This window comes from Tetrao urogallus (genome assembly GCF_951394365.1).
Source record: "Tetrao urogallus genome assembly, chromosome: 2".
In the NCBI taxonomy this organism is placed as follows: Eukaryota; Metazoa; Chordata; class Aves; order Galliformes; family Phasianidae; genus Tetrao; species Tetrao urogallus.
The window spans coordinates 84,034,934-84,061,030 of NC_136814.1; the positions used below are offsets into that span (position 1 = coordinate 84,034,934).

At 36.4% G+C, this 26,097-nt stretch overlaps 1 protein-coding gene across 1 annotated transcript in view; it reads left to right on the forward strand.

Annotated features, from left to right (window-relative positions):
• EYS (eyes shut homolog) overlaps window positions 1–26,097 on the forward strand; it is a gene marked incomplete at both ends in the record, with an annotated part of 656,806 nt that overhangs the window by 294,943 nt on the left and 335,766 nt on the right. The window contains 3 exons of the mRNA XM_079532608.1: window positions 13,736–13,860; window positions 15,212–15,336; window positions 22,494–22,737. Of these exons, the coding sequence (XP_079388734.1) occupies window positions 13,736–13,860; window positions 15,212–15,336; window positions 22,494–22,737 (494 nt within the window). The remainder of the gene's footprint in view (window positions 1–13,735; window positions 13,861–15,211; window positions 15,337–22,493; window positions 22,738–26,097) is intronic.

Consider the following 26,097-nt stretch of genomic DNA (forward strand, 5'->3'; position numbering starts at 1 on the left):
TTGCGCTTGTTGTTGTTAAACTTCATTAGATTTTCTTGCTGTTGTTCCACTGTCTTCAGGAGGCTGGAGGAGAGAGTGGTGTAAACAACAAAAAAAATCTTCAGTTTCTGTCTTGGTTGGAATAAGCTAGAGACTGTTTTCTCTACATTATCGTATTTTAAGGACTTTTCTAGTAGCAACAATTCTCTAGGACAATTAGAAAGAATGTAATTAAGTAGATGGAAAGCTGCATGAAGGAAAAGGTTCTGGGCGTGTTAGCTGACAGTTAAACATGAGCCAGCAGTGTAGCCAGGAAGGCCAGTGGCATTCTGGCCTGTTACAGAAATAGTGCTGCTAGCAGGAGCAGGGAGGGTGATCATCCCTCTGTACTTAGCACTTGTGAGACCGTATGTCAAGTATTGTGTTCAGTTTTGGGTCCCTAATTACAAGACATAAAGGCCCTGGAGAGCGTCTGGAGAAGGGCAGTAAAGCTGGTGAGGGGACTGAAGTGCATGTCTTAGGAGGAGCGGCTGAGGAACTGAGATATTAGTCTGGAGAAGAGGATGCTCAGGGGAGTGGGAGTTTGTAGCAAGGTGGGTGTTGGACTCTTCTCCCAGGAAACAGAGATAGGATCTTCAGTTGCACCAGGAGAGGTTCGAGTTGGTTATTGGGAAAACTTTCTTCTCAGAAAAAGTGGTGAGGTATTGGTACAGGCTACCTGGGGGTGTGGTTGAGTCACCATCCCCTGGAAGTTTCCAAGAACTTAGTAGATATGGCACTGATGGATATGATCTAGAGCGGTAACAGCCATGGATTGATGGTTGAACTAGATGATACTAGGGGTCTTTCCAACTTTTAAAATTCTAGATTATAAGAAGAAATTAAAAAAAAAAAGTCTGATATGAAGCTGTTTTTCTGAATCCATTACTGAGACTCATTGCCTGAATAGCACAAAGATGACAAAACTGATGTTATGATCATTTACGTTGACTAAGAATCTGTTTTAACATATCCATGCATGTAGAAGAAAAAAACTGTAAGCCCAGAAAGACTTCTCTTCGAAGGATGGACCAGAGAGCTTTCCTGTTTATGAAATATGAGTGTAGGTATGGAGTATTTTAACAAACAGCTGAATGCTGCTTTTTCATTAGTCCTTCAAAGACACACGCATGCCAGTTCCTGCTTTAGTTTTCCCCATACTACTGTATGTGAAGAAATGCTTGCAGTTTCCAATTGGATGGATTAATAAATAAACAAAAATAAACAAAAGAACGTGTTAACTTCAATATGGTTTCATCAAGGCCCAGTCATTCTGGCTATTTTACTGTATTCACTCTAGCCTGATCTTCCACAGATTAACCTTTCCTATAACATTGTCACACCCCACAAACTGTGATTTAGCAAGTACATAATTTATCACTTAGTACGAATGTCCATGATAACCCCAGTGGGAGACTGTACTGGCAGTAAAACCTGCTTTTTCTCTTAGGGAAAATAAAGCATGCCTCCAAATGGACTGAGGAAATTTCAGGTCTCTTATAATGAGGATTACTGCAGGAACACTACTGATAATAATGGAATGACCTTAGAACAGAACTTCTATTAGCTATTGTGTAGGTTGTGTTGTAGTTGTCCTGAATCATTCTGTGAGAATAAAAAGTCTTATTGGCTAGAGAATTTTATAAATAAAAATATGGTGTTGCAAGTAGTGTTGTGACTCTTGACTAGTAAAAAAGTAGTTTTGTTTAACACACATTGCACTTTTGTTATTATAGTCAGGAGTAACGCTCTAGCTATGATCTCTACTGCCTTAACCACTGCTTTGCTGTTTTTTTGTTTATTTGTTTGTTTTCCACACAAAGAGAGTGATAACACCTTGTGCTGATGTATCTAGCATTGTATGTTCTCAGGGGCAGTTCTCCTAAAAACAAGCTGCTGCTTACATTTACCCACTAGGGAGGTGATGAAGTCACCGTCCCTGGAGGTGTTCAAGAAACTTTTGGATGTTGTTTAGTGGTGGAGAGGTATTGGTGGTAGGTGGACAGTTGGACTAGATGATCTTGGAGGTCTTATGCAACTCTGGTATTCTATGATATAATCAGACAATAATATGCAAAAGAGACAGGGGTAAAAAACAAAACAAAACAAACAAACAAAAAAAAAACAGTAAATGTCTTACATCTTTAAATCACTTTTGTATGCCTATGATGAAATCTGAAGTTTAATCTTAATCTGATGAAATCTGAAATAAGAGTGAACATACAGATAAGGTCACAAACTTAGGGTTTGTGACTCCTGTTCTAAAATCAGTTCTCTGAGAGAGAGTTTAATTATCCTTTTGAAATTCATTTTACCTTTGCAAAGTTACATTCCAGAGCAATGGATGGTTAATATGGAGAATGTTGTAACTAAAACTCAGGACATAAATTTGAGCAAAAGTGGTCTGAACCTTGATCTCTTACAGTATATAAATGCATCTCCTCTTTTCAACTTTATTTTTTGTCTAAAAATCATTGAATGTTTTCTCTCATAATCGAAGAAAGAAAGCAGAAAGGCAAAAGATTACTCTTGCTATCTCAGGCTATAAATATCTAGGAGGCACTCTGGTGTTAAAGTAATGGGAACATAACTGTAGAGGAATAAATTGAAGAAAGCTCTCTAAAATCAAATATACACTCAACTGTGTTATTATGAAATTTTTTCTTTTTGGTTCTCACTCACTATTCTTTAAAATAGAACTAATGTTTCCTGACAGCCTTGGAGAGCTATTATTTATTTTTACTTCATTCTAAGCAAAATTTTATTTTAGAGATAAATAAATGTTCTCCATTCTTGACAGTGTCTCCAAGGAGAGTTCCAAGGAGGAAAGAAAAGGAAAAAAAAAAAAAAAAAAGTACTATATACTAAAAAAAAGAAATACGATATACTAGACTTGTAGCCGGTGAAAGCTTCATTGTCAGTGTTGTAAAATTAACAATTGCAGTGTCACTCTAGGGAAGAAAAGGATTTTGGAGAAAATAATCTGAGAAGAGCTCTCTCAGAAGACGTCTGTAAGTTGTGTACTGGCTGTTTTCTCAAATCCTTTCCTTAGAAAGATGATCCAAAGTACAGTGAGAGAAGTAATTTTCAGTAGTATTACTGATATTAAGGCTGTGGACTTGTATTACTTTGAACTCTGAGCCAATAGCTTTATGGAGACTGTCAGTTTAACCCAACCCTGAAACCACCATAACAGAAAAGTTCTGTGCTATGGGATTGTGGAAATTGTTAAGGGTTCACACACACATGCACACACAAGTATAGGAATCCTTTAAAACAGGTGTTGGGATTTTATTTCCCCTATTATTTTTTCAAAATTTCAAAGTAGAAGAAGGTTATAAATGTTTGTTAGGTCACATTTGCAGTGTTCAGGCAGATGATCAGTTAACAGATAACTTGTTTTGATGTCATGCCTTCATTTTTTTTAGTTTCTCTTAGAATATAACCATGTCTGAGTTTAATGTAGTAAAAGTTCAAAAGCTGTGGCTGGCAGACTCATATTTAGACTGATATGTGAACCAATTTCCTCCAAGATGAATTCATTATGCTTGTCATCCGGCTCCGTATTTTTAGTGTTACTTGAAGGCCTTGGTAAAATTCACTGTGAAAGTTATTTGAAATACATAATGCAAAGCTCAGAACAGTGAAAGATCTGGAAGAAAGAGTTCCCAGCTGAAGGAAGTTGGTATTAGGATTTGATTCTACAGCAATGAGATGTCACTGGGATTCAGTCACTGTCAGTTAATTATAAATGCTTAGATTCTGTGATGTGAATCTTTGTCTCTGTGAATTCACTATGATTGTGAAACTTCTGTCACAATCATAGTAGCATCCCTATAGCTATTGGTCTTGCTTTCAAAAAAATAGTTATAAGGAATATAACTAATGACGTTTTTTGAGTTAATACTAAGGAAAGCTTTATGCATTTAGCAGTAGACATCTCTGATAATGTTGAGGATGCTCAAATTATTTAGTTTTTCTTGCTTTCCCATTTTTTACTTTCTTAGCTTGTATGTGAGCATTGATTAAATGAATGATAAGGTCCACATCTGATCGATTTTTTTACTTTTTAAATTTAGAAGGTGAAACTCTATCGCATTGAAAGTTTAGAATTATGGCTGAGATAATAAAGGTCTGATTCCAGTGGAAGTTAAAAAGGAAAAAGTTGCCTCGCAAATGTCAAGGCACCTTGTGGTCCAAGATGATTAAAACTAAACTGTTTGTTATATGAATCCCAAGGTGCAGCTATATCTCAGCTTCCATGACATTTAGCCAGTGACTTTTCATAGCTTGTTAATAATGTATAGCTATCTCAATATAAATTTGCAGTGACAGAGCTGGCCTGTTACAGTAGAGCTGTTAACTAGATTTATTTTGCACAGAAAATGAAGATTTGAAAATGCAGATTTTGACTAATGTCAAAAAAGATTTCACATTTACGAGATTATTTTACCCAAGACAGTTGATCAGGAAAGGTGCTTCTCTCACTGATCTATTATTCTTCCTGAAGTCCTATTACTAAACCAAGAAGTATTAACAAAACATTACCCTACTCATTAAGATTAATGCTCATGAAGAAAAATTGATGTCCCAAACAGATTTTACAGTCTGGACTGGTCCATAAAGTTCATTGATTTTACTGGGTTTAATTATTCAAATAGACAGGTAAAGGTTACAGCATAAATGCTCTCTTATAACTACTGTTACTGTTAATCCTTGCTCTCAGATAAACCTAATAAACTCTGTATTGCAGAAACCATGGCTTTTTTTCTGAACCTTATATGTCACAGGTATACAAATTATTCATAAACTATAAAAGGTCACAAGGCAGATGAAGAAAGAACAGGAGAGTAGAGGATAAGGGTATAGATAAAAAATAGACTCACAGAGCAATTAGTTACAAAAGAGACTTGAAGACCTATGAGTTATAGCAGCATATGAATTAAAGTTGTGAGGAAAAATTTGGTTGACATTTGTGTTCTTTCAGATTTTCTCTGAGGGTAGAAGCTTACTCATACATTTAAAAAAAAAAAATTACACCTGTAATTGTCACAATCAATCAATCAGTCAATTTTTCATTTTCATTTAAGTCTTTTTATAACTCATGATTTCATGACTTCGATGACTTTGAAATTTTTTAATTTTTTTATGTAGTATTCCACGTAGTAGAAATTCATGCATGTCAATGGTTCATAGAATTCAGAATTAACATGAAATAAAACTTTGATGACAGTTATTGCTGCTGTTTGTTTTTTTGTTTGTTTGCTTGTTTTCCCCAAGAGTTTTGTGTAGGGCATTCTGAGCTTTCATTTAAAAGAGTGGTTTACCTACTCTTATGGAAATGCAATCCATAATCAGCAAAATACATATATTTTGGCAACCTTGAATTACTGTGGAACAGTTCTGACGAGGCTTGAATGACTCCACTTCTGCATAAGACACTTGAACTAGTCTGTGAAGTTCATTTATCTCTTAGTTAAATATTTCTGATACTGATCTAAATACAAAATCTGTTATTTGTATAGAAGTATCACAGATTCACAGAAACACCAACGTTGGAAAAGACCTACAAGATCATCCAGTCCAACCATCCACCTATTACCAATAATTCTCACTAAACCAATCCCTCAGCACAAAATCCAAACGTTCCTTGAACACCTCCAGGGTCAGTGACTCCACCACTTCCCTGGGCAGCCCATTCCAGTGCCTGACCACTCTTTCAGAAAAGTAATATTTCCTAATGTCCAGCCTAAATCTCCCCTGGCGCAGCTTGAAGCCATTCCCTCTAGTCTAGTACTTGTATTTTTTTGTTGTTTAAGTAACTGCAAGATTTTTTTCTGCAGTTAGTGTTTTGTTCAGTAACCATGAATTTGAGAGACTGTGGCTAGTTGAGTTTATGCTGGAGTGTGAAGAATCAATTAATTAATAGATACCTCTGCCACCCTTTTAGCTTTCTTCTTTAAAAAAAAAGTAAAATGTTACTTTGATGCAAAAGCATTGATGTTCTTAAGTTCGATCTGACCGTCTCTTCACTAATGGAAAAATAACCACTTCATTCTTCTATGTATGTTCTGCAGATTTGTTGTAAGTGTATGTTTCTACCTTATTGATAAATCATAATGTCCGTTTCTTTGCTGCATTTGCCAAGTTAAATATGTTAATTGATATAAAGAGCATCAGTGAAGGGCTGGCATTGGTCTTATAAAGTGCAAAAGATGCTTCATTACATTGTAAAAAATTACATGTGAAGACAAGGATGATTATAATAAATTGCTGATCTGACCCACTGTTTAGCAAGAGTAGGAATAAGACATCTGCTGCACTTTGAAACAGAGCAAATTAGGTAGATAGCACTTTACCTGACCTCTGATTGATAAAATATTAAATATTAAATACTGATAAAATAGAGATAAAACGTTAATGTTTTCATATATAGTTCTGTAAATCTACCTGTAGTAAAGTTATTAATAATTACATTGTGTTTTCTTCTTACTAACAAAATATTTGATAGGAATATTTAATAGGCCTTGATTCATTTTCTCTAAATAGGTCAGCCAAGTATATGTAGGCAGCACCCTAATAACTCAGTTGTCTTTCTGCCTATACAGCTCCCTCACATTGAAAGGTCAATTCATCATTCTATTAATGGGCAGGTCCTTAGACAGCTAAGTGAGTCATCTTTCTTTTAGCCTGATCTGTATATCCAGGCCAGCTGCAAGCTTCTAGATTGTTTTTATACCATGTCCATTACAGGTCTGTTCTCTAGTGCCTTTCCCACCTGTCCCCTGATTCTATGTGATGCCTCACTCAATTTAAGTATCCTAGCCATGTTGTGCATAAAGCCCTTCAGACTGTTCCCTCCGCTGTTACTGAATCCAAGTACCACAGTGACTGTGAGGCAAGAACAAATAGCAGATTCTATCAAATTATAGTGAATCATAATGAAAACCATAATGAAAATCATTTAATAAAGCAAAGATGTTGAATATGACAGATCTTCCCAACATAATGCTGTTATTCAGGACCCAGAGAGCAAAGTTTTCTTACTGCTTTGCAATGACTGTACCTTCCCAGGTGTCTGCAAACACTTTTGACATCAAATGTGTATGAAAGTTAAAAACTTTTAATTTTCTTGCCTAACTAGCTGTATGGGCAAAATGATTCTCGGTGTCATCAAGACATAACATGAGGATCACAGTTGTCACCACCATTTTTTCAGGTGAGAGTGCAGCTCTCACATGATGGAATCATCTAATGATAACTTCTCAAGCTGAACTTCCCATTGGAAGCTAAATTTGAAGACTCAACTATAATAGAAACATGGTGTCTTTCTATCTATCTTCTATGATATGAACATCTTTTCTTTAAGCAGAGATGCTTCTAGCCAGAGTAGGGCTGGAAGTGTCTCTGCTTTATAACTCCCAGTATTCTTCACAAGTACAGGGATACAGGCAAGGAAGGAGAATCCCGTGCTAAATTGATGCTAGCTACTGGGAAGACAGGAGGCTTGCACTAAGAATGCAAGTCTTCCATGAGTGCAAACAGTCCTTGTCCCAGAGCTGGTACCTTTATTACTTCTGATGAAAGAGGTGTAAAACCAGTCATAGAACCAGCAGATCAATGTTAGGTTATCCTCTCTTCCCCCCACCAGAGTCAGTGTCATTGGCTCCAAGAGCAGGGCCTGACCCTTCTATTCTTTCTGTTTCATGATGATTTTATTTTTGTTCTCAAGATAGAATTCAAACAATCATACTTTACTTTTTGAATTTTACTTTCATTTTCTGTTTCTTTGGTGATTTTTTTTTTTTTTTTTTTTTTTTTTTTTGCGTTTTAAAATCGCTGCTGTTTGGATCCTTGTTCATCTGTAATACCCTGCCGTAAGCCTATTATTCTTTTAATACTCCTGCTGTTTATCATCTTAGCTCTCACAATGCCTTTATCTGCTAAAATGATAACTGACAAACTCAACTTCCTCGTGGTGTAACTTCTCATCTGAAGAATTGTATCAGCCAGTAGTCCTGAGAGACAAGTATACAGAAAAGCACCTTTAAACTTACCTATATATTTTGGTCCGAATTTAGGAATTTCAACTTGGAAGTGCCTCGCATGTTTTGGTTGCACTTCAGGATCAGTTTAAGTCACTGGGGGTGAGTTGATGACTAGCTGATTTTGATTTTATTTTTTTTTCCCCAATCTTAATCATTCTGTTATTCTGAGAAATGATAGAATGAATATGCTTGCCATAATCTTCACTAACTGGTCAAAATTAAATTCTGAAAACATTGTTTTTTTTTTTTTTTTACAGAAAATTAGCAGTATTTTTCTGCTGCCTTTCACTATGGAACTATTGATTTCATGTTGATACCTTTGTAAATTTAAAAGCTCAGCCTTCACAGTGTGTTCTCTTTCTTTATCAGATAAACTCTAGGAGTTATTTGCTACTAAACCTGGATATGCATTTCTTTATAAAGGTATAAATTGTTTTTTATTAAATTTTAATCAGTAGACACGATCTGAAGTGGTCAAACCTTGATATGAAAGCTATCTAAATACCTGTGTTTCATTTGCAGAATGGCCGTATCCCTTGTGCAAATTTATTCCAAAGCCTTTGATTGGGTTTAATGCCACTTATAGCACAAGAACTATTTTCTATATCTACTTAAAATTTTGAAGTCTTTTTAATTTACTTTCTTTTGTTTATGTCTCTCCTAATCCTCAAAAAGAAATCAGCTATGGGAAGGGCCAATGTGGAGGGGAAGAACATATATATAAATACAAGGAGGAGGAATGAGGGAAAGTGCAGGCAAACAAAAATTTCAGAAATGACTGAAGTTCTTGTCATCTCTTAAGAATCATTAACTTCATTAATACCCTCAATAAGATTTATTGCAATTTTAACAAAGTAGTTTAGGAAAGCTGCTGACATTAAGATGATGTTTTATGAATTGCAAATAGTTATCAGTAGCTTGCTTACTATTAGTGATTTCATAATTGTTCACTTACTAGAGTGCCTGCCTCTGCAGTTAGGAAAATCATATCATTTATATATAATTATGCTATCTGAACACCAGCAAACAACATCGTGGTATTGTAGTATTAACAAAACAAACAGAAACAAATTAAATATTCTTTATGTTGAATAATTACCTAACGTAGGAAAAGGAGTACATTCTTGCAAGTACATGCAAATTGATAGCAATTCATAGCAAGAGTATACATGGCATATAAAAAGGTGTCCATTTAAAGCTTCCAAATGGATATTTCTGAAAAAGACCTTTAATCTTTTCTTCTGTGCTTGGAAGCAAGCCTTCTCACTATGCATAGGCATTCTGTCTGGAGTTATAAGTTTGTAGTTCTTCCAGTTTGTTTTAACTGCTTTTTTATTTTATTTTTCTAAAGCAAGATGCCTTCAAGCGTACCAGAGTACAAGGTTTTAACATTAAATGTGTTTAAAGTGCCCCAGATATCCCTTGTTTAGTTGTCATTTTTTCTGTTATTTGCCAACAGAATGTTATTTGCATTATCTTATTGGCATTCATTGTTCTGATTCTCCTTCCCAAATCTTGGAGAAGAAGCTGCTTAATAATGTTGTATAGTCAAAGGAAAGACAAAGGTATATACAGAAAATAATTTAAACTTTCAGTGAGAAGGAACATCCTATGTGTTTTCTGCTCCACTGGGGAAGAATTCTGTGATTACAACAGTTAGATAAAGAAAGCTAGGTAGGATGAATCCAGTTCCAAATTAGATTCTGATGTTTGATGTTTGGCAATTATATAAAAGTCCAAACTATATTTTATTAGATTTTGTTTTAAGTTTTGTAGCAGAAATGCCATACAGGTCACTCTATGTCTCACTCACTAAGACTTATTCATCACTTTTCTCTCACATATTGTAATTATTGTAATTTTGTATCAGAAATAGTGTTGCCAGCAGAAGCAAGGAACTGATCATCCCTCTGTACTCAGCACAGGTGAGGCCGCACCTATGTACTGTGTTCAGTTTTGGGCCCCTCACTACAAGAAAGACATTGAGGTCCTGCAGCGTGTCCAGAGAAGGGCAACAAAGCCGGTGAGGGGTCTGGAGCACAACTCTTACGAGGAGTGGCTGAAGGAACTGGGGTTGTTTAGTCTGGAGAAGAGGAGGCTCAGAGGAGACCTTATCTCTCTAAAACTACCTGGAGGGAGGTTGTGGCAAGGTAGGGGTCTGCTTCTCCTGTGTGACTAGCAATAGGACTAGAGGGAATGGCCTCAAGTTGTGGTAGGGGAGATTCAGGTTGGATGTTAGAAAAAAACTTATTCTCCAAAAGAGTCGTTAGGCACTGGAACGGGCTGTCCAAGGAGATGATTAATTTGTCATCCTTCGAGGTTTTCAAGAAATGTTTAGATGTTGTACTGAGGTGTCATGGTTCTATGTTTTTTTTTTGTTTTTGTTTTTTGTTTTTGGGTTTCAGTATTCCACATCAAAACATCATGTAGTGTATGGGGCATTAAAGTATCACTGCCCCAATTCCAAGTACCTATCCCTGTACATTACAGCAGTCACGGGATCTGGCCCTTCCGGGGTGGGGGGGGGCGCTCTCTTGCTGCCTTGCAGTGGGTGCTGGAGGGTGCTTTCCTAGCCGTTCCAAGCTTTTCAGGTTTGACTCGGTTCCGGGAACTCTCTCTCTCTCTCATCTTGTCTGATTTATTCATCTCAATTTCAATTAAATTGTATATATTGTGTTATCTTGTATTCCAATATTATAGTAAAATAAGTTTTCCTCCATAGATTGTTGCCACTGCTCTTTTCCTCCCTTCCTTCCTTCCCATTTTTGTGGGACTGGAGTGGGGGGGGGGAGGGCAGAGGCCTGTCGCCCCTGTCACGGACATAGATTGATCTCGTCAACTCTGTGACAGATTTATGGCGCCCAACGTGGGGCATGAGCTGCTTTTTAGCTGTTAGAACGGATCTTTTTTTCTCTCTGCTCTTAGAGAGCTTCGTTAGGGAGCATTATCAGTAGTTCAAGTTTCTGTGCTAGAAAACCTGACCTTGAAAGATTAGGCGTACTGCCAGTGTTCTGGGATATTTGTAAACTTTGAGCACTACTTAGTCTGGGTAGTGCCTTTTTTTTTTTTTTCCCCTGCTCTTGTCAGCTTCAATTCATTAACCCCTTTTTAGCAGGCACCTCTGATGAACCCACTCGTTATCGTGGGGGCGCTGTGTAAAGGATTTAAAACAATGGTGTTACTCACAACCTACTGGCCGATAATCCATCTTGCACTTATGTGTGTTGGAATTGCATCCGTATATAGCTACCTAATGGCACTGATGGAGACACCTATGTTATACCTACTTGCAATGTGATATGATATGAATTTTGACATTTACATCCCGGAAGGAATGGCTAATTTCACTAACAACTACATCCCAGAAGGAATGGCTAATTTCACAAACAGCTACATCCCAAATGGAATAGCTAATTTTACAAACAACACGATGTTCAGACCAGTCTCCGGGTTTTCTTTTCGGTTTGTCAAACGTTTTTTGAATCCTGAATTAATAGTCATGGTGGTGTGCGTGTCATCAATTCTCCTGAATGTATTCCAATTCATTTGTAATAAGTCTTCTCCAAAACTAGACAATGATGACTGGCAGGGGATATGGAGAGGTTTAGGAAAGGTCTTAGAAGCATGGGGACCCGCAGTGTCATAGGATTTTACTCTTGAACACCTGTGGGATCCTGAGAAACTAAGCCAGTATTTGAATCAGGGACTATGCGGCTTACATAAATCTAAGGAGGTACAACTTATTTGGGGTTTGGCTTGTGCTTATCGTGCCCCACGTTGGGCGCCATAAATCTGTCACGGAGTTGACGAGATCAATCTATGTCCGTGACAGGGGCGACAGGCCTCTGCCCTCCCCCCCCCCACTCCAGTCCCACAAAAATGGGAAGGAAGGAAGGGAGGAAAAGAGCAGCGGCAACAATCTATGGAGGAAAACTTATTTTACTATAATATTGGAATACAAGATAACACAATATATACAATTTAATTGAAATTGAGATGAATAAATCAGACAAGATGAGAGAGAGAGAGAGTTCCCGGAACCGAGTCAAACCTGAAAAGCTTGGAACGGCTAGGAAAGCACCCTCCAGCACCCACTGCAAGGCAGCAAGAGAGCGCCCCCCCCCACCCCGGAAGGGCCAGATCCCGTGACTGCTGTAATGTACAGGGATAGGTACTTGGAATTGGGGCAGTGATACTTTAATGCCCCATACACTACATGATGTTTTGATGTGGAATACTGAAACCCAAAAACAAAAAACAAAAACAAAAAAACATAGAACCATGACATGAGGGATGTGGTTTAGTAGGAAATACTGATGATAGGTAGATGATTGGACTGGATGATCTTGGAGGTCTTTACCAACTGTGGTGATTCTATGATTAGTTACTTGCAATATAGTAGCATATGCTTCAGTTTGTACATTTTCCAAACAGTGTAACATCACTGTATTCTGTGGGTGGTATGGGCTTTGGAAAATCTGTTCTACTTTCATCGTCTTGATAGATTCCAAATTACCATCATCTGGAATGTATTCCATATAAGGTGAAAAAATGTTTCAATAGTCAAGGAAGAAATCAAAATATAATTACCAATAAATAATACTATCATTCTTCTTGAACTGTTACATCTACCTGTTATGTGATCCAGCTCACTTCTCTTTTGCATTAGGATCTGGAAAGCTAAGGTAAACACTGCAGATATTTCATTCTAATGATGTATTTTGTATTCACACAGTGTATGGTATGTTGAGGTGTAAGTGACATTTACTCAAAGGCAATTTGTTGATGTACTCATCTTCCTGTAAGTGGGGCATAAAGTTTTATGTTCTTCATTATAGACAAGGAGACGTGCAAGATGTATGCCACCCAGCTGGTAACATTAGATTTTGAATACATTACCTTGTGTGAAATGTATCCGTATTAAAACACATCTCAACAGATTAAATGTTGTAAACACCATTTTGGGGCTCTGCAGAATGCATTTGAATCTGCACAGCTGTGGATTATGTATGCAAGGGTATATTTACACAATCATTTTCATTGAAGAGATTAGCAAGATTTCTGAGTTTCGTTAGAGGTATTGCTAGTGTGTTTGGCCAATTGTAAAGTTATAATATGTTGAAGTATATTATGAACTGTTTATATTAATGTTGAACTATATTATGTTATGGATCTTCTTTGGTGTTAATGATCATGGGATTTACAAGAAGAAAGGTACAGAAAAATTTGCTTTAAGTTGACTGATATTTGATGATTAGAATGATAATCAAAAACATGGTCCCCAAAGGTTGACTTCTATGGTGTAGCTATAGTTGATAGTGTAACATTTCTCAACAAGCACTTTTCCAAAGAAAAACTGCAGCTGGTTTACTAAATAAACTATATTATTAGGCAAACAGACGCCCCAAACCACGATAAGAACCATGTTAGAAGCAGCAAACTGCAGTTGAGATTGTTGGGTTTGATACAGTTCAAATACAGAATTTGTGGATGATTTTTGCCATCATTAATCTATCTCCATGGTTTTCAATGAAATGCCCCTTAAGTTGGAAAGGAATACATGACGTTGTGTTTTATTAATGTGCACGGATTAGATGAAATGTTTTCGCATAAATATATTTTATACAATTGACTATGCATAGTATAACACATTGTACTGTTTTCTTCAGGTGTCTTGCTGGATTTTCTGGACAGTTTTGTGAAATAGAAGTTAATGAGTGTAATTCATCACCCTGTCTACATGGTTCAACCTGTGAAGATCATGTCAATGGGTACACCTGTCAGTGTCAGAAAGGTAACCGACATTTGACGGGGCACTGGTTAAAATTTCATCTGACTGGTGAAAATTTTTGAAAATTTTAACTTCAGTATTCTTATTCTTATTCCACACACTGTCATGCTTACATCTGCTGGGTGGAATGCAGCTGTTTTCTTGTGCTTCCATAGGTCAAATTAAACAGCTATTGCAATTTAGGGAAGTATGTCACAGTTAGCCCACATTGTCCTGCAGTCTCAGATTTAATCTTTTCAGGACTATATCTCATTTATAAGGCAATATATCTTTGGCTTACTAGGACTGCATTACTTCTAGGAATAAACTTACACCTAGATGAAACTTTTTATTTATTTATTTATCGATATTTTATTTTTTAAATGTTTTTTGTGTCTAAGAGACACTCAGTAATCTCTAAAGATGCTGCATTCTTGATATATGAACCACTGAGTAAAAATTTCTGGTCTTTGACATATAGAGGGTCAGAATTCGTGATCACAACAGTCCCTCCTGATCTTCAGAGTCTGAGTTATAACCTGTCTTTCATAGTATACATGTTTTTTTATAACTGTTCACTAATACAAATTACTTAAAAGCTAAGATGTATTTTTTTTATCATTTTGCTTCAAACACAAGAAATTAACAAATTAAAAAAAAAATATTTTTTTAAGCTACTGATAATGTAAGTATATTTGAATATAGACTTTTAAAAATTGCTTACCAGCTAAGGGCTGTAACTTCTGTTTCTACACAATGCAGTTTCTCTCTTAAACATTTTCCTTTCTTTTATGTACTGTTAACTGCTGTAATCTGTCTATACCTCCACTTTTCTTTCCTCAGTATGATGATTATGCACAAATTTAGCAGGTTAGAAAGATAAAAAATTAAAATAGGTATTTCCATACACTTTCAGTTTAAATTTCAGGAAAAAAAAAAAAAAAAAAGTGGCTTGGTTTGCATTTTACCCTTGACTATTCTTAGACACAAGAGAGCTAACAATACAGATAATTCTGTAGGTGAAGGGAAACCTGTGAAGTCAGTTAATTCAGTTAATCAGGAATATATCCAAGTTTTATTCATTTGCTTACCTATGTCTTTATGAAAATAAATATCAGCAAATATTCATTTCCCCAAGAGATTTTCAGTAGAGTATGAATGTAACGTCTGTATTGTTTGGGTTCTGACTTTTCACTGCTTTTTTTTTTTTTTTTTCCTCTACTTGGGGAAACCACAGTTCAAAGATACTTCATTGTACTATCTCCCATATACTGTATAAATAGATGTGAGGATTAATTATAGTTGCTCATAGCTGTATGTTTGATTGATTGTTCTAGATTTTAGTGTTCTTTTATTTGTATCTTTTTCTTGGCAGGATGGGAAGGCTTGCATTGTGAGTTAGATGTTGATGAGTGCACATCCAACCCCTGTATACATGGCATCTGTGTTCAGAGTGACCCCAGTTTTGGTTATTCCTGTTTTTGCAAGCCAGGATTTGTGGTGAGCTGCTAACATTCTTTCTTCTCCTTTACTTAACCTGACTATTTGTTGTTGCACAGAAAATGCTGTATGTAATCCCTTTCCACTTTATCCTCACTTAGATAAAACCTGGCCTTGCAGAAAAATTCAATATTTTTGCAATGTCGGTCTTTATTTTGTTTACTCATTTTATTAACTCTAACATTCCAGAGAACCATATACCACAGAGAACCATATTCACAAAAAGTAAAAAAGACTTACTGTATGTAGTGGCTTTATCGGTCATCAAAATACATTAATATTTTTACATATGTATTAAGATTAGTCATATTTCAGACTGTCCTACAGATTTATGTTTTGAAAATGAGTTCCCTGAAAGTAAATCAATTTCTTTGAATGCTTATCCCTGTGGGCTTTAGTCCTGTGTTTTATTTTCTCTACTTAACATCTCAAAAGAATCCTTTGACGATGGTTTAATATGTTAGGTTATTTATCTAAGATTGAAATTTTCACTGTCTCCACCACTTTATGCTTTTTCTTAATGCTCTTGGAGATGTGCAGTAGATATCTACAATTTGAGCTTGTAATTAACCTTATTACACTTCAAGTTTAAATTATTAGTACAATTTAATATTTTGGGGTTAGTAACAAGGACAGTAAGGAGTATATGATCTTTTACCTAAAAAAACTGTAAGTATTTTTTACCTCTACAACTCTAACTTTGATACTATTTATTGATTTTCTTTATAAATTATGACACTAAGGATGATCAGAGGGCTGGAGCACCTCTCCTGTGAAGAAAGGTTGAGGGAACTGGGCTTGTTTAGCTTGGAAAAGAGAAGGCTTCAGAGAGACCTCCCTGTGGCCTTCCAAGGGAACTTGAAGGGAATGTATGAACAGGAAGGGGAATGGCTGTTTGCAAGGGTGGATAGTGATAGGGTAGATAGTGATAGGACAGGAGAGGTTTGGGTTAGATATTAAGAGGAAGTTTTTCACTTAGAGGGTGGTGACACACTGGTGCAGGTTGCCCAAGGAGGTTGTGGATGCCCCTGGAGGCATTCAAGGCCAGGCTGGATATGATTCTGGGCAGCCTGGTCTAGTGTTTGGTGACCATGCACATAGCAGGGGGTTGAAACTATATAATCATTTGGTGGTTCTTTTCAACCCAGGCCATTCTATGATTCTATGAATTGTGCTAATTTTAATATCTATTCATTATTTGATTGCTGTATTGAAGACTGTAAAACAGAAGGAAAAAATTACTGTGAATAGGACTCCTATTTACCTTCACAAATTCTGTGCAAACAAGTGAAGAAAGAAAGAAATTTTTGGACTTAAGAAAGTTGTAGGGTTTTCTCCCAAAGCAGAAATTTGTTTAAAATCAGTGAGGGAAAAACAAACCATATAATAGAGCAAAAAAGAAAAAAAGTGGGAAAAACTTCTGTCAATCCTCAGTCCCTTATGCACATTCTCTCCCATTGTAGCTGAATATCCAAGTACATGTCTAAGAGTACAAGTGTTGACTGGGCTTCTCCATAAGAGAAGGCAAAGCTGAAGCCAAGGAGCAGAGAAGCAGGTGTGGTCTATGTCCTTACAGACAGGGACTGGAGTCCCACAGTACCTGAACAAGGAAAGCGGAGTAAGTCTAGTGATGGTGGTAACCACGTTCATTCAGAAAGTTCAAGGGCTGACCATGGTCATAAGGCAAGCCTGAGATTAAGCCAGGATGTGAATGTAGCAAGGTCGTGATCAACTAAGTGCTAGGTTTGCTATAGTAGACTTTACCTTCACAGTAAGCTACAGTTTTCATTTATGTTTAGATTAAGGGTCAGTGACAAATATCTGAGTGTAAATGAAGCTTCTGAGATCATGAAAGTGAGACATCTCTCATGTCTTTCTCACATTTTAGCTCTTTTCACAGCTTTCCAATCCAAAGTTTCACAGCTGCACCATACCAGAGCTGACCTTGAGCTGAGGGAACTAAACCAGTGAGTGGTATGGAAGAGGATGCAGTAGCAGATTGCAGAAGTCTTAGTCACAGGTTGATTAGAGCCTCAGTAATAAATAATATCACATTATCACATCAGTAAGCACTGATGTGATCCCCAACCATGAGCATTCTCTTTTCCAGGCTGAACAAGCATCAGTTCTCTCAGCCTCTGCTATATGGAAGGTGTTCCGACTTGTAATGATCTCTTTTGGCTCTTTGCTTGCCTCTCTCCAGTAGCTCCATATCTCTCTTGTACTAGGAAGCCCAAAAGTGGACACAGTACTCTAGGTGTGGCCTCACCATTACTGCGTAGAGGGAGGGCATCATTTCTTTACTTAATGGCAGTGTTTGACTCACCCAGTGCTGCCATTGTTGTTGATCTTCTTTGGTAGAGGTGCTTATTGTTGGACTGTGTTCAGTTTTGTCATCCACCAAGACAAAAGTTGCTTTCTAGTGTGTCAGCCTCCAGCACGTACTGGTGAATGGAGCTTTTCTATCCCAGGTGCAGAGCTTTGCATTTCTCATTCTTGAGTTTCCCGAGATCTCATATTTCTTCAGCTTCTTGAGGTCCATGTAATAGTAGTAGACTCATCTGACTTATCAACCATTCCTCCTTGATTGTGTGTCACATGGAAACTTACACCTCTAGGGTGATACTAGTCTCCAGGGTACAATGCTAGCAACTGGCCTTCAGCTCGACTTTGCACTGCTGATTCCTAGCAAGAGGCCTTTCAGCCTGATAATTCAGTCAGCTTTTAGCAAATTTTGCCATCCATTCTTTTAATCCCTTTTTTACTGGCTTGTCTGTAATAATATAATGGGAGAAAGTGCTGAAAACTTTACTAACCTTGGAATAGAAAACGTTCACTGCTCTCCCCTCATCTGCAAAGCCAGTCGTCTTGTCATAAAAAGCTATTAAGTTGGTAAAAGCACGATTTCCTCTTCATAGCTCATTGTTGACCATTTCTAATTATGCTCATGTTTGTCCTTTCTCTGCACAGAAATCATAAAATCATAGAATCATAGAATGATTAGTTTTGATGGGGACCTTTAAGATGATCTAGTTCCAACCCCCCTGCTATAGGCATGGACACTTGCCTCTGAAAATGGTTTCTAGGAGTAGTTAGAACATCAGCTGCCCAGAAACTGAGGTGAGGCTGACTGGCCTGTAATTCCCTGGATGTTCCTTCTTGCCAGTCTTGAAGATAGGAGAGTCATATGCATTCTTCCAGTTGCCAGGAATTTCTCCCATTTGCAGTGACTGACTATCTGTAGTTTTTTAAAACTTGTATTTTACCATAAATCATGTACTAGTGCATATAGTCTGACTAAATTTACTGATGATCTAGTGAAAGAAGGAATACGAATTTCATAGGGAGCTTTTTTGCATAGTACAATGGAGATGATACTTCCCTGCAGTTCATAGCAACTTCTGTTGTGATTGTCTTCAAAAGCAGGTTGGCTTTGAAAACAAAGTCAGGATGGAGAATATATAATTTGAGAAATACTGTCTTTTTATTTGGAAAATACTCAGATCTTCATGAGAAAATAATCTCATTTCATTCATGAAGTATTTATACTTCTCCTACCCAAACAACTGTAATGGAGATCATTGTGCTATTTAGTTAGTATTTCTCTCCAAAAACCTGAATACCAAATAAAACTATCAGAGAACAAGTTTAAAATCTGTAGGAATTATTTTTTCACTTAATGCAAAATGCATTGGTACAAGTCCATGTTTCATTGCACTGTAGAGAAAAAAAGTAGAAATAAGTCAAAAAACAAGGATAGGTTCATCTTTATTTAAATTACTCTTCTAAATGTTACCCTGGCTTAGGGATTCTCTGAATTACTCATTGCTAGAAAATGCAATGGCATTTTTGGCTTTATCAGATATAAAATCTTCTTGTTTTCTTCATGTATTTTTCCTCCTATATTCTTTATGAGCTTGCTGAAGGTGGGACTAGGTAGATATTTTGTCTAAACTCTGGAGACCATTCTTCTATTATTATGTAGCTCGAGCATTACCTATGTAATATGAACAAACTTGTAAAGAAGAAAGAAGTTACAAATTTCTAAGGTAGCTGGAATTTAAGATTTCTTTACTTTTATTCTGTTAACCTCTGTTCCATCTTAAGTCCATAGATTGCACTGTGCTTCGGGAATTGCACAATTCTCAATTGCACAATAGAGAAATGGAAAAATAGTAAAAGCTGCAACGTGCCTATCTTCAGTTTGAAAACCAAAGACACTTGGGGTCTAAACATCTCAGTATGGATATTTGGTAGGCCCCTAGTAGATTCTGGTTCTTAACTATGAGTCAATATGAAGTAGAAACAGTGGAATTCCCTAAGGAGTCATTATTCAATTCAAGCTAAAGTGTATGTTAAATACAGCTTCTGTAGTCTATATATGCAATGTTATCTGAAGTATGTATCATAAAGTATGGATCATGAATTTTCTCAGAAAGTTTGGGAATAAGAACATTATCAGTGGTGTATGGGATAAATATTTACTTTTTAAATGGAAGGATCTATGGAAGCATACCTACTTTTAATATAAATCTGCAGCATTTTCCTTCCTGGAAATTGTTTAACTAAAGCATTTACAGTCACTTTCAATGCTATGAAATTTATCTGTGACAATTCAATATACCCTTCATGCACAGAGGAGTTTATGCACATCTGCTTCGTTTTCACAAGTCATAAAATCATAATAAAATACTGCTCACTATTGCATGTTGTAATAATAAAAGTACACTAATTTGTCAAAATGAAAGTCAGAATGAAGTGCAAGTTTTACAGCAGTAAGAAAGATTATTAGGCAGAAATCTTATTCACATAACTAACTGATCATTCGCACTATGTATGGAATTAGAATAGAGTGAGGAAGAAATATTTTTATACAGATGTCTAAGATATAAATTGGCCTGCTGTTCCTTCATGTTTTCAAAGACTGATATAGCCAGAGATTTTATCAAATGTTGAACTGACATCCTTCTAAAAAATGTGAGTTTCACAGTCCCTATTCCTGTCTTTTGTGTGCCCTGTTGTTTCCTCTTATCATAAACAAATGTTGATAGAAATCTCAGAAGTGTTTCAAGCTCTTTGAAAATAATCAGACCAGATGGACAAGAGAAAACTCGTATCCATCTCATGTGAGGGAAAGTGTTCAATCAGCACATGCTTATTGAATGCTGCTTGGGTTTTAGATATGCCTCAGTTCTGGGAGAAGCTTCAATTGGAATTTGCATCTCTTAGATTTTAAGCATGTTACACACTCTTCACAGGATATCAGGCTTCAGCAGTTTATATTCAAAGAGTATATTTATTCAATGCATCAGTGTGGCTGAGAATTTTATTTCTGAGGCTAACATAATAATACTTCATTGTTAAAACATTTGTGATTCTAGTTAGGCAGTTTCACAGGTTTTTTCTTTTTTTTTTTTTTTTGTAGTTGCAAGGATGATGTTAGTTTTTTACCTCTTTTGCTAGTGTTCTAGAGAGTGCAAAGTAAACTGTAGAAATATAAAATGTTTTATATATTGCTCCAACTTCCAAAAAATTCTGTTTTCAGCTTGTCATGATTTTCCAGGCTTCTTATGACATCTATTAAGTGAAGGCAGGAAACTCAGATGACAGAGCAGAAGGTCTGAGAAGATCAGGCTTACTCCTTTATTTCAAATAAGGGGAAAAATCTTCCCCTACCTGGTATTCTCCATTTTGAAAGTAGGAATTGCATCCAAGAGATGTTGGAAGGATACTTTTTATATCTAACCACCAGTGGTTTGGTGCTTTCTGAGATTTATTGACATTGCTGCCCAAGGCTCCCTCTGTCAACAGCTGTTTAAGGCAGCAGAGAAGAGGCAGCAGATGATGTAAAACTTTGGTTACTCTTCCTCTTCCCCCTCCCCCCCCTATTTATGGAAAGAAGGTTGCTGCTGTCTCTGTTCTGCTGGCCTATGGCATGATTCTTTCTTCAAAATTTTCTTCCCCTATGCCTCAATGTAATGGCCTCAAGTTGCACCAGGGGAGGTTCAGATTGGATATTAGGAAAAAATTATTCTCTGAACAGGATGCTCATGAAGGTGGAGGAATCACCATCCCTAGAGGTGTTCAAGCAATGTGCAGATGTGGCACTTAAAGATATGGTTAGTGGGAATGGTGGTGTTGGGTTGATGGATGGACTTTGATGATCTTAGAGGTCCTTTCCAACTTTAGTGATTCTGTTATTCTTTAATGTAGCTAGAAACGATGATGATAAAATTATTGACAAGCCCAACAATAAATGCCATCAGTTATTGGAAAATGTAGCATACAGGTTTGATTATGTGTCAGATTATATAACATCAGAGATGCTTGCCTTTCAGGGATGAGGTTATACATATTTTAAATACCTATCCAAATGCAGGAGATCCATCTACGTTAGCAAAGTCAGCTCTCTCATCGTGTAGCCCACTAGTTCATTACAGCAGAAGTGAAGATAAAATGAACATAGGCTGGATTCAGTGTATACTTATTTCACACCTCAATAGTGCATTTACTTCACATAATTATTGCTGTGAAATTTTTAATGTATTATTAGAAAGAATATTTCAGACTTCCCATGAATTGTTATCCTCGATAAAATTAAAGCTCCAATTTAAAACTGCTGCTACACTTCTATTTTTCAAAGAGTAAACTACAAACCAAATATATTAAAATGGTGCTGTATGAAGATTTGTTAACTGGCAACAACGAATGAAATAGAAAAGAAAACATATCTTTGATTTGACAATCAGCGATTCGTAGGTTTTCAGACAGCTAAGTCAGTACAGTTCTCTGTATAACTATATACTAACTTCTTAAATTGAGGTTGCACCTTTATATAAAGATGATTATTTTAATTGGCAAGACCAGTATCTTTGATACTTTACAAATACACATTTGTGGGGAAACAACTTTTATTGATAATTTGTAGTACTGAGTGGGAATAAAAAATGCCATTGAGCTAAAAATTTAAATGTACAACTATGCTATTAAATTACTTGAGCAATATTTTCCAGTTGATTAGATTTGCTTTTGAAAATGTGAACATTTTAATATAAGCAAACAACACTTTAGAATCAAAAGAAAGCAATAATTTGAACTAGCATGACTGTGAAATGCAAATTGACTTCAAAAATGGCTTTTTAAAAATTCTCTTTCAGGGACGAAGCTGTGAGCTTAATTACAATGATTGCCTTATACAATCCTGCTCCAGTGGGTTTCTTTGCGTTGATGGAATAAACAATATCACCTGTTTACCTACTATCCTCCAAAGTAAGAAAACAGAAATGGCTGAATTTCCTACTGAAATTTTAGATAATGACCTTCCAGCAGCATTAGTAGTATCTATGGAACTTTGGTCTAAACATGGTATTCCTGATTTTCATACAGAAGAGGTGGCCCAAGGTAAGAAAAATGTGCTTTGGAGTCATGTTTATATCAAGTTTTTTTCCCTGTTTGTGCTTTTGTTGACATGGTAAGAGTATTCAAAGTATATTTATTTTATTCTTCAGCATGTTGTTTTTTGCTTCCTATACTATTCTTTGTTCTTGTAATTTAATCCATTGTCCTTTCTTAATTACACTTTTATACATAATTGGAAAATTGCTTTTTCTCTCGTGAACATTTTTCTCCAACATCTTGCGTACCCAACAAGGAAAACTGCACTTGCTCTTAGATTGGTTTTCTGTTTGCTTTCTTAAAGAGTAAAATTCCATGTGCCTCATATAATGCTCAGCTTTTTCTGACCCTCATGCCAGTCTTCCCTTCTTTCTTCTGGAATACTTTACTTTCTGGGGACTTTGTTTTTCCTTTTCAAGTTCACATATTTTCTGAGTGCTTATTTTTCTGTACATCTAGATAGTTTTGCACTAAAAATGTCAGGAATGAGTCTCTGCTATTCTGACAGTTTTTAGTGTGATTTTTGGGGAATCCCAAAATTGTCCCTATTTTTTCTTTTTTTAAATATCTTAAATAAACACCAGCTGTAACAGTTTACTTTGAAGATTGCATCTTCATTGTCACACAGCACGCATGTCTTTGTCCTTATAATTTTTTTTCAGAATTATTTAATATAAACTCTTTCAAAGTATTTACTTGTATAAGTAAGCCAGGATTTCTGTTTTTATTTTTATAAGTTTAACTAAGTATTTGATTTCTGTACAGACTAGTGTCATGGTTTTATGATTTTTGGTCATCAGTATTCCACACCATAACATCATGTAATGCACTGGGGGTGGGGTTTGATATCTGCCGAATGTTCGTCCAACGGAGAAGAACTACATTTCCCCAGGAGGCTTTGCGGTCAGCAAGGGGATATAACTCCATGCAAGGTCACCTGATCCTTCTTCTTCGCCTGCTCTTCGCTGTCTGCGCTTCGCTATCTGCGCTTCGCTACCTGCGCTTCGCCGCCTGCGCTTCGCCATCTGCACTTTGCCGTCTGTACTTCAGTCGCTCAACTGGACTGCACTTCTCACCCCAGCATTGTGGTGAGGTCTATACAATTCAAACAGACTCTCTCTCTCTCTCATTGTATTTTACTAATACTGTATTTAGTAAAATCATTTGTTCCACCTCAGATTAGTGTTGTTGTTTTCAAGTATTTTGGGGTCCCCTGCTTCCCCTTTCCCAGAGGCTCCTCTGGGAAATCCCTCCGCCCTGCTGGTCACGGAACTGGGCCGGACCAGCCCATAAACCGTTGACAACTAGTCTTTTTGAAGGTATACCTTAAAGGTTGTTTGTTTTGTCTAATTAATAGGTGATATTCCTTCTTGATGTAGGTAATGAGGCTGACAAAAAATACAGTTACTAAATGCAGTTGTATCTGTACCTCTCCCAGAATACCATGTCATCTACTTTGCTGGTGTTCTCAACGGATAAGATGTGTAATTCATTCATTTTATATTGATTCACAGGAGCAATGGATTTAGAAAATTTAATACTTCTGCTCTGAGGTGCACCATTTGTTCTGGTGCTGGCCCTCATGTAAAATATGAATAATGGGAGGGTTTGCATTTACTCAGCTCTTGAGGTCACTAAAACCATTTCTATGCTTTTATTAAAAATATGATTTACAGAGTTGTATTTGCTATATAATACCTTGGTTAAGACTGCATGAGGTTTTAGTGGTCACGTAATGTGCTGCACAATCAATCTGCTTGGGTGTTCATTTTTTTTCTCCCTTCTCTTTTCCTTCCCATCTCCTTCTCTTCTTCTTTCTTAACATGTTTATCAATATATATCTAAAAAAGCACACACTTTTAGCTGAGGGATACTTCTGATTACCAATCTGGCTAAGCTAAACTATAAAATAGAAAGACTAAGTATCACTTCAGAGTTAAACTGTGTTTAAGATAGAAAAATCAACAGATGTTACCTCTTCATGCGTTGTTTTGCTGTTCAGCCCAGTAAAAACAAAGACTAATATCACACCTGTACCGCATGTGGCTACCAATACTTTCACAGATATAAGATAGTACTTCTTTCCCAGTATATTTATGATATTCATTTATCATTATTCATTTAATTCATTTATCACACTTTCTGTTTTTCTTACACAGCTTTAATTGCTAGAGCAGCACCAGGCTGTTCCTTTGTCTGCTGGAGACACAACTTCAGTAATTAGTAACATTCCAGATACTTCAGGAGAATTAAATAGCGAGTCACTGGTCTCCCATGGATTACGGTTTACTACTTCTACAAGCGTGCCGTCAGTTCTCTCTTGGTTGTTGCAAAATGAATCCTGAAGAATTATCAGATGTCTTTTCAGGATCAGAAGAGCAATAAAGATTGCAAAGTCCTTCAATAATTTCTGATTTGCCTACTAAGATATTTATTTAAAAACAGAAATCTCTCCTTACTTTGTTAGTTATTCATGAAACTCAAATGCAAACATCTCTTCCTAGTTAATATCTAGCTATTACTTTTCATCCATCAGCCAGACTTGCAAACATTAAATCACAGTCTACTGATTCTTTAAGTGAATTAAGCCGGATACGAGCAACATATTCTTTGACTGGAATAAAACTCTTTGATGTATTCCCAGATCAAATTCTGCACAGCAAACAGTCTCCATTTTATGAGGCATTTTAGGTGTACTCAGAAATATTAAACAGCTGGTATGCACTAATGGGAGCTACTGCTATTACTTCTGGGTATTTATTTTCTTCATCAAGCAGAATAACATCATCAGTGGAGTTCATAGAAATTCATCCTCGTATCCCACTGCAGAAAATACACACACTGATAAGACTGTCTCTGCTGCCTTTATCTTCACAAGAATCATATACTCATTTTCTATCTACTGCCTATAGAAACCTCAGTTATAGACCTACTGGTTGAATATCCTAAAAAAGTTTAATTCCCAGTATTTTGTAGTGACAGGTAATGTTACTCAGTTTTATCTGTACAAAGTGTCTGCAAATATAAATTCATAAAATATTAGTAACAAAGTATTGATCTTTTACAAGCTATCCTGTTTTAAGTTCCCCTTACAAGATACTAGCAACACTGTTCTGCAATGCATGAACTGAGCAGACACTGTTGTTCACGTTAAGGAATTTCTTATGAGTGTAAACACTTTTATCAAGACTTGACCACATATCTGCAGTGGGCTCAGTTTCAGGCCTTTACCAACTAATTAATGTCCATTCTTGAGTTTCTTGTATCTATTCAGACAACTTTTTGAAGTGATGGAGCACTTTTAAACCAAGGTAAAAGTGTCCATCACAGTTACATGGCACCTGAACGGAGCAGCTTGTTCAATGG